Source organism: Pezoporus occidentalis, unplaced genomic scaffold (genome assembly GCF_034315485.1).
Source record: "Pezoporus occidentalis ecotype Australia unplaced genomic scaffold, CSIRO_AGI_Poc_V1 ctg325, whole genome shotgun sequence".
Lineage (NCBI taxonomy): Eukaryota > Metazoa > Chordata > Aves > Psittaciformes > Psittacidae > Pezoporus > Pezoporus occidentalis.
The window spans coordinates 85,202-99,896 of NW_026915213.1; the positions used below are offsets into that span (position 1 = coordinate 85,202).

Genomic DNA, 14,695 nt, shown 5'->3' on the forward strand with positions numbered 1-14,695 from the left:
ATTCCACCAAGGACATCTGTGATTGCTTTCTGTATGGCTATGAATAGAACAACTTAGATCAACAAATCATTAAGTGATGCTCTAAAAGCTTTAAAATTAATAATAAAATTTAAAATTCTGGGGTTGGTCCTGAAATCCTAGCGTCGTATGGTATTTACATAATATACTAAATGTTTTCATTTCTAGGACATGTAGGAGTTTTCTCTAATAACCACTGTGTTCCTATATGCTGACTGCTTATACTATACAGGTTTTATTTCTTAGAATATATATGCAACATTTGTAACAAATCCCATGTATTAGCACTGAACTAATTGTTGTACCATAATACGTCCTTGTAGGCAATGTGTAGGCAAGTGCCAGACACAGCACGTAGCCCAGTATTATTCCACATGGCAAAGAGTAGTACCACCACTGATGCACACAACATAGTGAATTTACTTTCTTCGTTATGCTTAAAATTAATAAAGTTGCAGTAATAATTCAGATAAAATAATGTTCTGGATGTGTGTTTTCAAAAAAAAAAAAGGATATCAGGTGTCTTATATACAAGTAATTATAGAGTTCATGAAAATACATTAATTTCCTTTCTGTTTTATTCCAGATAATAAGAATGCACCACTTTATTGTTGCAGTTTATTGAAGTACTGTCTCAAATGTTTTAGTTGGCAATCACCATCACATGTTTAACTCCTAGAACATGTTTCACACTCATTCTGCAGCTAATCATGTTTAAAATATATATATATATTAAAGGATATAAATGCCCAGAGAAGAGTGATCATCAGGCTTTTTAATATAGGCTAAGCATAGTTTCTCAGAATGCAAGGAATGCTGACTGTGCCAGTAAATTGACCTGTTTATTAGTGGGAGCAAGCAAGAATTCCAAAAGGTCTAGCAATGTTTATTTTTGTTACATTCAAGTGGGTGGTTATTTTGGTAGCCAACAAGATCTTGATGCACAGCTGAGAATTTTTTCTATTTATTAAGAAGCAACTTGTGGGTGACAAATAAGAGTGCTGAGTCTGTTCATTAGACCAAAGCAGCCAGGGAATCCCAAGCTTAAAAACTATAGCAAGTTCTAAAGGTTTGATGCTTTACAACAGTGGTTGCAGCATCTCTTAATTAGCAGATACAGCTGTAAAGCTGAGCTGCCCAGAGAAAACTGATTAGCATCTGAACAAAACCAGCCCATGTTGTAATCCTTGAAGGCTGTTTTCTGTCACTGTGTAGAGGCACAAGTTATCACTACAAGCTTTGGAGTTTTGAAGATGTACGTAGTATTTCAACATAATGAAGTTAGGTATCCACTGGAGGTCATCATAAATGTCCCATGCAGTGGTCACCAACACTATCTTTCCTGAGCCTAGAACGGATAGAAGTAAACCGTTACAAGACCAGATTGCCAGTATGGATAATTCGTTTTTTTCAGCTCTTCTTTGAATACATTTTCATATTCTTCTTCATGTATGACACTGAGGAAATAGCAGACATTTAGAAGCTGGCACGTCAGGTCCATTATCACAAGCCTTTGTTACTTGCAGCTACCAGCACTTTTGGTAGCTGTGCATGAAGCCCTTTTTCATCCTTAGTGGTGTGTTAAGAATTTCAAAATGGTAGTGGCTGTGCAAAATGTTCGCTACAGAGTGGCAAGAAAGGACTCAAGGAGCTCTCAAGAGTCCAACTTACCTGTGGTGACAGGATGTGGGATGCTGGGGCTTTCTGCTAAATTCTGAACCGCTGTTGAAGAAAGTTACGTGGTGCATAGGGAAACACAGTGCAGCAAAAAGCATGTACTTGAATATATATATATATATATGAAGGTATGCCAATTGATATAAGGCCATTACAGGGAACCAACTCTTTCAAAATGTACCTTTCTCTCCACATTTTTTCTCAAAGGTAACAAGTCGTTGGAGACTTTTACAACAAAGAGTTAATTTTCCTTTTGATGTCAGCTTGAGAGGCTCTTATCTAGAAAATGTTGTATGCTCTGCATGTTGTTAAACACTGTATATAATTTGTCCATTCTTCAGATAGCTGAACTCTGCTATGTTAGTAACGTGGATGTGTGTTCTGAGCGTTTTCAACTAATTTTATTTTGAACCAGGATGCTTTTGTAGCAAGCTTTTGCCTTATTTCATCTCGAAGAGAATAGCCATTACTGAATGTTTACAAAACCATTTTAAAATATAACACTGTATGTTACATATATATATATACTGTTTGTATCTACATATAAAATATTGACATATATTTTTTAAATACCAGAAAGCATCAAAAGAAAATCCCTGATGACTCCAGGAGCATTATGATGCAGCTTCAGAGCTTGTCTGGAAATCACCTTTTGTAGCTAAACTTAGAGGTCATTTTAGTTTCTGGTTTTTGGTTTGGTTTGTTGGGTTTTCTTCCTTTCCTTTTTTTGCATGCCAAAGTCAGTGATAGAGGAATTTGCACCCCCTTTCCAAATGATGTTGGTTGGAACTAACTTCGCTCTGTAATCAAAACCATCTCCTCAGTGGAAGAAGTTATACCCTTCTCTGTTTAGTAGCCTGTTGATTTAACCGCTTTCTTCATTTGAGCACAGTAATATGCATTTCAGCCGTTACACAGCTACTTATTTCATTTGCCAGCATGAGAGCAAGTAAAAAAAAAAAAAAAGCTAGATATAATCAAGGGCCTCATTCAACTCTTGGGTATCAGATTCGCTGTTAATCTGTAACCACAAAGGCTACAATCGGGCATCTTCATGTGCTAAACTGTTACCATCTTCAGCTTGCTGGCCGCAGATGAACATTACCTGCATCTGACTGTGGAAATCACGAGTCCTAATTTAGTCACAGTCAGTTTGCCTAAATGCCTGAAGAAGGTGATTTGCCAAGAGTTCTCTACAGAAAACAAATATAATCCCTTTTACCACAGAAATTATAACCTTCAAGAGAGGGACAGCTGTTTACAAAGTGCCTATGTGTGCACAACTTATTTCTTCTCATGCTTTACGAGTGAAATAAACAGAATGTTTTATGGCTTCTCTAATAGCTAGATCAGGTAAGAAATTAATATCCTTATTTGTATTCTGGTTTGGTCTTTATTTTGGAAAATTTTTATGTATTATTCCACAGTTTCCACTTTTTTAACCATAATGTAGAAAACTAAATTCTGGAGTAAAGATTTTTCACTTTGTTTTGTTTATACCTGTTTTAACTATTACACTGTATATACATGTGTATATATATGTGTGCGTGTTATATGTATGTGTCTGTTTGTATAATGATTTCTTATATCTGAAAGAAATGAATACATTCCTGTTTCTTCCACTTGATTGAATTATTAATTCCTATACATTTCAGTTAAAAGCTGGGTGGCTTCTTTTGTTTAAATTTGTTTAAATAAGTAAAGAACATCAGTTTTCAGGTTGGCTTTTTTGAATTAGTAAATCCAAAACACAGTTTGGTGCTATGATTAATATTGTTAAATTGGGATAAAAACTTTGGTCTTCATAGTTGGAAATCTTTTTTAGGAATTCAGCTTATTCGACTCTGTTCTTCCAAGCAAAACAACTGATAAACAAATACATACTTCCAAATTGGAAATACTTTCAAGCTAGATGAAATCTAAAAGTGTACCTTACTCATTTAAGTATGATATTTTGCTGACCTTAAAGCTTTTATTCCTACACTCCCTAGCTGTTATCACTAGAGTCTCAGTTTGAGAACTCTGGAGAAATCTGTATAGGAATAGAGATGTTACTTTTTTTTTACCCAAGCAAATCAATTTAAAATGGGTCCTGACAATTTTATGAAAGGAACTGTATGTATTTGCTTGTGTAAAAAGATACTGGTACAAGTGATTCAAAACATCTGTGCTGAAATCTCTGTAACACGTTCATGTGCTTAAATGTTTACATGGATATAAACAGATACTGGCACTTGTTTATATTCTTCCCCTTAGCAAGCAAGCCTGCTTGGCCAAACTGGTGTTGCTGTAGTAGCCTCAGTTGAAGTCTGTAGAGAAGACACACTGGAGGCACACTCATTAATATCTTTATGAAGTCTCATGCCAGAACTTGCCTGTATGTCCTCAGTGACAGGGAAAACTTTTCAGCATGTATTTATTTTAAAATTTCAATGGAAATTTAGCATCAACTTATATTTTTAATCTGATTTTTTTAATCTTTCTGGTTTTATATGGGCCAATTACTGTGAGAATTTTATCTCATAAGATCTTTCTAGGCTCTGTTATGATAGCCTAGAAGCACAGGTTGTTTCCCCCATGCAGGATATTTAAAACTAAAAAAGAGGGGGGTGTTAAAAAAAGTTAGAATTCATTTTCTGATCATTAACGAAACTGAAAGATGAGAGACTTTTTTTTTTGGATCCTTAATAATATGATGTCATGTTCGTAGTGGAAATTGTAGCTAGCCATTATTTAGTGGATTAAATATGATATCCTGTAAACAGGCGTTCTCTATATTATTTACATGCTTTGATTTCATAACCTGATTTTGTTTTTTTCTCCCTCTAAAAATGTCTATGAGTTCACATTATTCTATCTCATAACCGCAGAATTAAAACTGCTGAAAATGAACACATTTTTGAGAGCCTATAGCAGGATGCTGAATGCTCATGCTTCATACAATATGCTTTGGTAACTAGCAGACATATCTACTAGGGAGACAAAAACAGAAGTGGAAGGATGTTACTATTTCCAGCTTCCTAGAGGTTTGCATGGTTGTTCTGTACTTTGTGTCCCAACTTTTGGGGGGTTTTTAGCAGCTTTGAGACCCATTAGATTTAACTAGGCAAATTAGAAGTGCAACTAGGCAAATTAAAATCAGAACTAAGCTGCCTCCATTTAATTAATTAAACTTTTGAAACTTAAAATCTGAAACTGTAGCTTTCAGATTTTAAGTTATGTAATAATTGTGGTGTTTCTCTTTACTGGTTGAGTGTTCCCCTTTTGTTTTAAGCAGATGCAGAAAAGGTTATATCTTTCAGTAGAATATCAGGAAAACTTCTTTGATTTACCTTTACAAAAACTGTGTAAGCAAGCTCTTTAATGATTTCAAAAATATTTTGTTTCAGCTTACAGAGCACAGAGAGATTCGTAATACATACGGTCTTGATTCCCTTTGCCATTGCCCGTTGTATGAAGAAGCTATGCACTTAGCAGAAGAAGGCAAAATTTATTCACGAGTGTTAAGGTACTGATTTACCTCTACTTAATTATTTCTGTGAAAAGCAAGAATTAAATTTAAATGTACTATACTGAACTCAGTTTTTAGAAGTTACTTGTACGAGATATTTTTTTCTGGAATTAGACTTAATTTTCTTGTGCTTCCCATTTTTCACGGTATTTGAAAACTTTTCTGTTTTATATAGGACTGAAATGTTTGAATGTCTAGGAGACAGTGACTTCCTTGCTAAGCTTCACTGTATTCGACAAGCTTTTCAGGTAAAGGAGAGTGATTTGTTTGTCTGTCTTAAGCCTGAAGTATGTGGAGGTTATCAATGCAATTTTTATAACATATGCTGTAATTAATTATTTTATTGTTGCTATTACATTTCTGTCATTCTAAAATTTGCAGAGGAGTCCCAGTTTTATGATTAACTTTGTAACCTTTGCACCAAAAGCTGATTAGGAATTGGCCTACTATGCTAGAGGTTATAATTATATTAAATTTGATTGAAGTGTTTAAGGTCACTTAGTATAACCTGTGAATTAATGTCTGTTTTTTCTGAACCTTTTCTAGGTAATTCTTTCAGAGACAGCAAACAGAATATTTCTTGCTGAAAGTGGAAGAAAAATTTTGTCTGCTTTAATTGTGAAAGCACGAAAGGTAAAAGCCTTTTTTAAGTAACGTTTCATTGTTAATGCAACTTCTACCAGAACTCACTTTCCAGTGAATATAAACCATCTCTTTTGTGAAGTTTGCTTGATATTCATTGCTTTTACTTTACAGAATCCAAAGAAATTTGAAGATGTGTTTGATGAAATGATATATTTTCTGGAACAAACAGATCACTGGGATAATACTGAAATGGAACTTGCTGCTACAGGAGTGAGTCTGAATTTCTGAAAAGTGCATCTAAAAATGAGTAACATCTAAAAAAAATGAAAAACATCTAAAACTGAATTTTTACAGTTCCGAATGGTGGGAAAGGCAGCTTTTTTATGTTTACATTGCTGATTTAGAGAAATGGCATCCACCACTGTAGTTTAGTACCAGATAACATATTTTATCTTCTCCTTTACTGACAAAGTAACTTTAATAGTCGTTAAAAGCAATTATAAATCTGCATGTTAATACAGAGTTAGAATGTGGTGAATGCTGAATTCCACTGCTGAAAGAGAAACTAGGTCATGTTCTGATTTAATATAGGTGAAAAACCTGAATTTTTATGATGTTGTTCTGGACTTCATACTGATGGATTCATTTGAAGATTTAGAAAATCCACCAATATCTATACAGAATGTAGTAAATAACCGCTGGCTAAATTCCTCTTTTAAAGAAACAGTAAGTATTTATGTGTCATTTTCGTAGTCATTATTCTATAGACATTAGAGCAAGTAGATGGTATGATAAATGTAACGTTAGTGTGAGCATTCTGATATAAAATTTCTGTATATACCACAGCTGTTCTTATGGCAATCTCTGCTTTATATTCGTAAAGCACAATGTAAAAATGAGCATAAATCCAGCAACTACAGGAATCAGACTGTGTATGTTGTCTTGATAATTAAATTAATAATAAAAGCATTAATTTTGAAGCAAAGAAGCTACATCGACCTTCACTGTGAAGTCTAATGCAGCTTCCAATACAGCTGAATAGGTACCTGAAATATTTCTCAGAAAAAATAAGCAGGTTGTATTATCAGGTTATTCATAATAACAGTTTAAAAGCTACAAGTCTGAGCCCAAAATCTATAAAATGATTGAATGTATTGGAGAAACACTTAAACTCATTTTTGCAGGACAAGCTATCTCTGAGGAAGTGGAATTTTAGAAGGGAAGTTTCTGTTAGCCGTGTTTGAGGTATTGGAGGTTTTGAGTCATATACCAGAGATTTAGCAATAAGGCACAAAGTTGCAAGCACACAAAAGTGAATTAATGAAATACAGGCATTCAAATGTTGATAACATTTCACGCTTTCAGATGCGCCTATTTGCCAGAAAGATCTCACTCCTCTGTTACAGGCATACAGGTTACTACCATGGTCAGCTGGTAGCATAACCACTCTCATTTCACGCACTTATATTTGTAAACTGCCATTTTTTCCTGTATTTATCTTTCAATTGAAATATTCCCTCTAAAGGAAAAAGAGGAAACATGCGTGTATTTATTTTTGTAATTATGTGATAACAGTGTTTTGTGAGTAGTAAATTATCTTGCAGTACTGAAGGAGGATCAGATGAGAGGAAAAAGCCTAGTACTGATATCAGTATATTGTCTTTCACAGGTCCATATTTGGACAAAACTCCTCAGCTGAATCTGAAGCTATTGCAAGAATGTTTTTGCTAAAATGAAAAAGGACATTGCAATGTGTTTGCGTGCTACTTAATATCTAAAATAGTTACTTATGTCTGGGTGCACATTTTGGTATATGAGAGACTGGTCCTCAGTTGAACCCCGTGAATGTTCCTAATTTTTGCAGCTAAAATCAGTCAAGGATGCCAAATAATATTTGAATTAAATGAAAGAAAATGTTGCAAAATAAGATCTGAAAATAACAAATACAAACTACAGATAATATTATTTGTTTCAGCTGATATTTTACAGTTTTAAACTTTGTTATCACAAGATTGAAACTGAGGAAATTAAAAATCCCCAAAGTATAGAAATACAGTATTCTGCAGCTCACTTCCTTTTGAGATGAAAAATAATTTCTCTTATAGTGAAGTTACGCACAGTTTGGAGCGTGTTTGTTTGGGTTCTTTTATTTATTTATTTATTTATTTACATTTAGGCTGTGGCTTCAAGCTGTTGGTCAGTTCTGAAGCAGAAGAGACAGCAAGTGAAGGTAAGTTGCCTTGCAAATTATGCTGACCAAAGTTACTGATCAGCTCCTAAGTATCTGAAGTTCTGTAGCTTTGGCAAAATAAATTACGTATCAATCCTTAATCCTGTAGTCATGTTCATTTAAACAAGAGGCTGTCAGTTCTAATTTAGTTTGTGGAGCCCTAATACCATTTTTTTAGCAAGAAGTCTTAGCTGAAAGATTTTCAGGCTAGTTTAGGTCCAGTGAGCAATGGTGACAGTCACTTCTCTGACATAGCCCCATACATGCACCTCAGATTTTTGCAGATCAGGGTCATTAATCTAGTATCTTGCCTGCTTATACTGGGATACCCCATCTCCCTGCATCATCTCCACAGCTAAATAAAATTCAGTCCTGTCCCTTTACCTACCTGAAGTACCATTTGCCTTGCCAGTAGCAAGAACACTATTGCAGCCTCCCTCAGCCCCTTTCTGCATGCTGACCTCTCAGTGAAGGAACTCTGAATGTTTTGAAGTAGAAATCCTCTTTGCCAGCAGCTCCTCACTTCCATCTTGAGAGGATTTCATTAGACCTGGGAGGCCTATCTCTGTATTAGCCAGTCCAAAAACAGAGTTGAGGCTTGCTGCAGGACATCCATAACCACTAGAAGTGGTATTGCATACGGCAGGTGAGGAATCTCTGCTCAAGTGATGGGCACTGACACCTTTCTCTGTTTCTAAGAATAGCTATTTGCATGACTCCTAACTGCTAAAGACATATTTCATCATAAAAAAAAGGTACTTCCAAGGGCAGTTGGTATTTTCTGAAAGGTCCTCAGCTACTGCTATATCTTGGGAATTTTATACATAGATCTTTCCTACATAAATTTTATATAAAGGGATTATATCTCAAAAATAGATGTTATAGTAACCTGTTACTTTCATCTCTATTTCAATGCACAGCTACCTTAGCCTGTAGTTCCTTTGTGTATTAAAGTCTCAATATTTATAAGTTTGTAAATGTGTGAGTAACTTTACTCCTTGGGACAAGTTTCATCAGTGCTGCTGGAGATATTCAGAAGTGGATAAAGTGAAGCACCATGGAAGTCTTTGTAAGGGAGAAATTAATTGTCACAAGGAGTTTGATGAGCTTAGACACACTTACAGACAGTTCTTCATGTGGTATTTTATGCTTTAATTTATGATAATTTTATTTTTATGATTTTATAAATTAACTGATGTTGTAAAATTGTCTTTATAAGTGCATAAAATAAACTGTACGTCCATACATGAGACATGAATTTATAGTATATTTTACAAGTACCTGTAGGTTGGACATTCACAGGATGGACATTCACATATATTTTGTGGTCTTCTGTAGACTTTAAAATGGATTCTTCTAAGGGGTAATTTTTTTCATTCAAAACTGTGCAGTTTTCAAGTTTCATCTATGCATAGTGTATAGGGGCTCAAACAGGAATAAGAATATAATTATCTGTCATATGGGAGCAAGAGTAGATTGTTTATGCTGGTTTTGGGCTTATGCCTATTAATCTTCAAATATTTAAAGTACAAAGTACCGCTGAAATAAAAATCTTTTCTACCAAAAATCATGCCTCTTGTTTGGTACAATTGCCCTGTAACTTAAAGGTTACCACAGCCCTGAAGTAGTAGGCGTTTTAGGCTTTTCTGAAGACTTAATTCATAGAGACTTATGCTATATTTACTGTGTAACTTTGATCTATAATTTTTACATCACCAGGTGCCTGATGGATTTTTTGCACATTTCTATGCTATATGTGAACATATCAGCCCTGTTTTGGCATGGGGCTTTTTGGGTCCTAGAAACTCCCTTTATGACCTATGCTGCTTCTTCAAGGTTTGCAACTTTCTTTTATTACCATTTATCTTAATAAATAAATAAATAAATCTTCCAGATTAAAAGAAATGAGGATCTTATTTGTAGGTGTTTTGTGTTTTCCAAAGATTAAGACTAACTGTAAGAAACCATGAAAATAAATGTTATAATATTAAATTTTTTTAAGCCTAGAACTGCTTTGCAAAGTCTATTTTAATGCACTTCTATTTTAGCACCAGAAGAATACATAAATGAATGGTTTTAGGAAATGTGTAAAGGAAATAGCATTGCATACTTTTTTCCTTCTTGTAAGTGAATACAAGTTTCTCCATTTTTATTTTTTTTTTCTCCCTCACTAGGATCAAGTGCTTTTCTTCCTCAAAGACATTTTTGATTTTGAAAAGGTGAGATACTCAACTATGGAGAGTTTGGCTGAAGATCTTATGCAATTATTAATCCGACACACTGAACTTTTAATGGCCTATCTTGGAGCAGATTCACTGAGACATGTCAATGCTTGTGTAAGTGGTCCTGGGCATGTCGTGACCAGTGGGCTCTTAGAAGCAAAAGTACAGTAAGCTTAAAATCATTGACAAATTAAATGGAGTGTTCCTGATATACTCCTTCCCACCTTTCTCTCTAACACCGAAGTTATCATTGCTGTTACTGAGCAAGCGTCTGAAAATGTATCATGTTGCTAAGTATGGAAAAGGACTCAGGGAGGTTAAATGTACGTCTGTGAAAAGAACTGGTGAGCATATTGTTGTATATATCTAAATTAAATTTGCAGCTCCGCTGTCACTGTATTTATACTTAATGTATCCCAAAGCTTTTTTTCTGTAATATTTGGGTAAAGTTTATTTATGAAATACTGTACTTTTGCACAGATAATTTGTAAGTGAAGCTGATGGAGTTGTTTCTTTAAGGGCTTATAGTGCAGAATGCTCATTACAGAGTCCCCAAATCATTGTGTGTCTAAATCTAGGAGGTGTTTTGACTGGGGTATACGCAGCCTCTAATTCATGTGACACATGCAATAAACTAATCACACTCACAAAACTGAATGTGTTGCCACTGGCCTGAAATTACATTTGTTGTGGGTGTTAAGCAGTCATTTTGTACCACAGTGTAATGGAGTGATGCAGGTGCTGTTAGGGCAGGAATGACTTCCAGTATGCATTTTTCACTTTATTTTGTTTTAAAACAGCCAAACATCATGAAGGTGTTTGAAAGCACTTATTTATATTCAAAAAGCTGTGGTAGCTTCACCAGTTAATTTAAAACTTTTCCTTTTTCTACAACTGTTACCACTTTATATTTTGGTGTTAAACTAACGCCATTCTCAGTTCGTATGTAGCATTTCAAAATATATTTTTAATAAGGATGTCTGATGAGATTTGTTAATCATGAATCAGAATTTAAGTCAGTGTTTTATAATTAAAAGCATTTCCATCTTCCTCCCTTCCTTGTAGGAAGTCAGGTGTCTTATTTAAGAGGAAGTGTAAGCAACTGTAGCTATGTATGTACAGTGTGAAACTGTGGCTCGGAATATGGAACCCTGAACTTTAGGTAGGAGTACAGCACAGTAAGAAGGCATGTGGGAATTTGCAGTAACGCTTTTTCCTGTGCTAGAGGTAGGTAATAAATAATGATGATCTATAATCTTTGAACGCCTGTAAACTGAAACAATATATTGTAGTTAGTTTAGGCTCTTTAACTACATTTACATGTGCTTTGCCACAAAAAGCCAGCCCACAAGAGTCTATCCTGTGTCAAGTAATGAAGAGTAAGTAATAATAAAATATTCAGATGCTTAAGAAGCATGTTGTTAAAATGGAGCATATTGAAACACACTTTGATTGGAAACATTTAGACTTTTGTTTGAACACAACCCGAAAAGGTGATATTTGGAAAGGAGGGTCTGTGTAAGTCCGTAGATTTCACTGCAGCCGACACATTTTCATCATTCTTGTATGTATCAAATGAATACAACAAAGGAGCAAAATGTCGGCTGTGGTTTGTTTCTCCACAAAGTGCGTCTTCAGTACAGAATGTGAAGTTTTCTGCACCCATCTCACTTAGCTTAAGCACGCTTACCTGCTCAAAAGTAGCTATATTTTAGCAGTGTTTTGCAAGTCTATGAAGGAATTTATATGGAACAGTCAAGTGTCTCATTGGGTTTAGAATCAATAGGAATAGCTGGAAATAGTAGTGGTGGAGTAAGTGGCATATTCCGCAGCAAATGTACTACCTGGAGGTTGCAAGATGTCAAAGAAAACTGTATGCTGTGGTTTGTCTGTTCTAATAAAATTCTATGAAGAAAATTACACCTTAATATTCATCACAGAAAAACAGAAATGCACTTTTCCACAGAACTAAATACATAGTTAAGTGAGAAAATTTCATATTATTTATATAAAGCTCATGAAGAAAGTGCAAGTGTTGCACATGAGATTATAAATGTTTCCAGGTGATTTAAAAATCCATCTTCTGTTGAAACTGAAAGGATTTTCTTAAACAGAAGAATGAAAAAGGTCCGATGGAACACCAGAATGTCTGGAAAGTGGATAAGGACCTGAAAATATACAGCTTAAATAGATGTATGCTTTTAAAAAAGGAGCACTTCCATGCACTCATAGAGCTCCAAAGTCCATAGAATCAGGTTGGAAATGGAACTGACGTATTTCCCGTCCAAAATAAGAATTAAGGTATCTGGTTGTTGCAAGGCGCCGCCAACAAATACTTGGTTGGGAACCGTTAAAGAAAGAGAAAACAAATAGGGGGAGGGAGGAAAGGAGAGAGGGAGAGGGAAATGCACAGGTACACATGGACAGGCTTTTATCTCCTCTGAGTCTTTTTGGACCTTTTCCCGAAAAGCGTTTATATGTTCTGCCCTTCCTAATGCCAGAGACAGCTATAAATTCAAATGGGGGAAGGCTGCCTCTTTGTAACACAGAGCTGGAATCAGTTCTCCTATAAACCCAGGTTTGTACACCACTGAGGGAAGGGGTGTGAAGAATGTCTGTTGATAACCAGCCATATGGCTTAAGCAAAGTCCTCTACCTTTGAAAATGCAAGTGCCATAGCTGCGCCAATGCAGTAGCACCAGGATGCAATTGTACTGCAGAGAATTCACAATCAAAATCAGAAATTAGTTTACAGTCTCTAAATTTTTAAAGTTTTGAATGCCCTTTTCCCTGCTAATGAGTCATCCTCTTCTGCTATAGCTGTGCTCCTATGATCAGAAATGAATGTTGAATGTGTTGATTATACAAGAATCAAGTATTTATATAATTTGTAATTTAGTTGTAAAAATAATCTCACTTTAAATGTGTTCTTAATGATTATTATACTTCATTTTTGTAGTCTTCAGTTTCATCAGACAAAACATGTCAATTCGAGTGTCAGTTAAGCGTGTTTGTGAACTTTCTATGTATTTGTGTGTATTGAATAAAAGGCTTCAGTGAAACAACTGTTGCTTATACAACTGCTTCTACAACTTGGAACAGTTTAAACTGGATCAGAAATAAACCTGTGTGGTTTTTCTTCTGTGAAATGGTCCACAGCATTGAAAAGTTTTCAACGCATAGGCCAGTGATCCACCAAAAAGCCAAGTTTTGGTGTTTCTAGTTTTGCAAGTCAGAAAGTGAGAGTAAACTAGAGACCTTAATCTCCTGGGCAAACAAACCCCAGACTCAGGTTGGCTGTCACAGACTGACAGTGGTTGTCGGTTGGCACAATCCCTGCCTGTGATACTAACCAGGTTGGTTTTGTTGCATTTGTCTTTCTGTGCCAACAGGTTGTTTCTTGGGTTTGGGGGATGAGCTTTTTCAGGATTATTTCCAAACCCAAGGGCTACAGTGAGCTCCAGTCATGGAGTAAGATTTCCATTGTGGGGTAATATAAATGGAGAACACAGTGTCTAATGCTTACTGCTATAGAATTGTAGAATCATAGAATGGTTTGGGTTGGAAAGGACCTTAAGATCATCAAGTTCCAACCCCCCTGCCATGGGCAGGGATGCTTCACTCTATACCATGTTGTCCAAGGCTTTCCTACCTGACCTTGAACACTACTGAGGATGGAGCATTTACCACTTCTTCGGGCAACCCATTCCAGTGCCTGACCACCCTCACAGTGAGAGAACTTCCTTATTTCCTTATATCCAACCTGAACTTCCCCTGTTTAAGTTTTAACCCATTACCCCTTGTCCTATCACTACTGTCCCTAATGAAGAGTCCCTCCTGAGCATCCATGTAGGCCCCCTTCAGATACTGGAAGGCTGCTATGAGGTCTCCACACAGCCTTCTCCTCCAGGCTGAACAGCCACAGCTCTCTCAGCCTGTCTTCATATGCGAGGTGCTCCAGTCCCCTGATCATCCTCGTGGCCTCCTCTGGGCTTGATCCAACAGTTCCATGTCCTTTTTATGTTGAGGACACCAGAATGATGCGGTGCCCTCAGAAGGGCGATGTGTATCTGCTTTGAACTGCACAACTTTATGTGTAACCTGTGTTCATCGGCTGAAAACTTACTTTACTGAGAGTGGGAAGCCCAACCCTCAACTGAAACCTTGCACCTTTGCCTCAGAAATACGGGTACGGCTCTTTTGAGGGTGGCACTGGGGGACAGTTCCTGCACTGTCCTTCAAAAGACAAACACATTTTGTGTTTTAGTTTGGTGGCTGTTGCTCAGAGTTTGTAAAGCTTAAGGCCATGTGGTTATCATCCTAATAATCCAGCTGGAAGTTAGGCTCCAGCATGATAGACGCAGTACAAGTAGGACAGGAAGAGGAAAGTTCTGCACTGGAGACTTTGTAGTTGTACGTGTAGGAAACAAGTCATCTTTAAGCAGGAAAAGG

At 36.0% G+C, this 14,695-nt stretch overlaps 1 protein-coding gene across 2 annotated transcripts in view; it reads left to right on the plus strand.

The window, feature by feature from the left end:
• Positions 1–12,392, plus strand: part of MIGA1 (mitoguardin 1) — a 40,484-nt gene extending 28,092 nt beyond the window's left edge. For both annotated transcript variants that reach the window (XM_062628910.1, XM_062628911.1), the window contains exons 9-16: positions 5,085–5,203; positions 5,382–5,454; positions 5,753–5,839; positions 5,963–6,061; positions 6,383–6,517; positions 7,968–8,021; positions 9,741–9,857; positions 10,196–12,392. In XM_062628910.1, coding sequence (XP_062484894.1) covers positions 5,085–5,203; positions 5,382–5,454; positions 5,753–5,839; positions 5,963–6,061; positions 6,383–6,517; positions 7,968–8,021; positions 9,741–9,857; positions 10,196–10,414 — 903 coding nt within the window. In that variant the 3' untranslated portion in view covers positions 10,415–12,392. The remainder of the gene's footprint in view (positions 1–5,084; positions 5,204–5,381; positions 5,455–5,752; positions 5,840–5,962; positions 6,062–6,382; positions 6,518–7,967; positions 8,022–9,740; positions 9,858–10,195) is intronic.
• Positions 12,393–14,695: the final 2,303 nt, after the last annotated feature.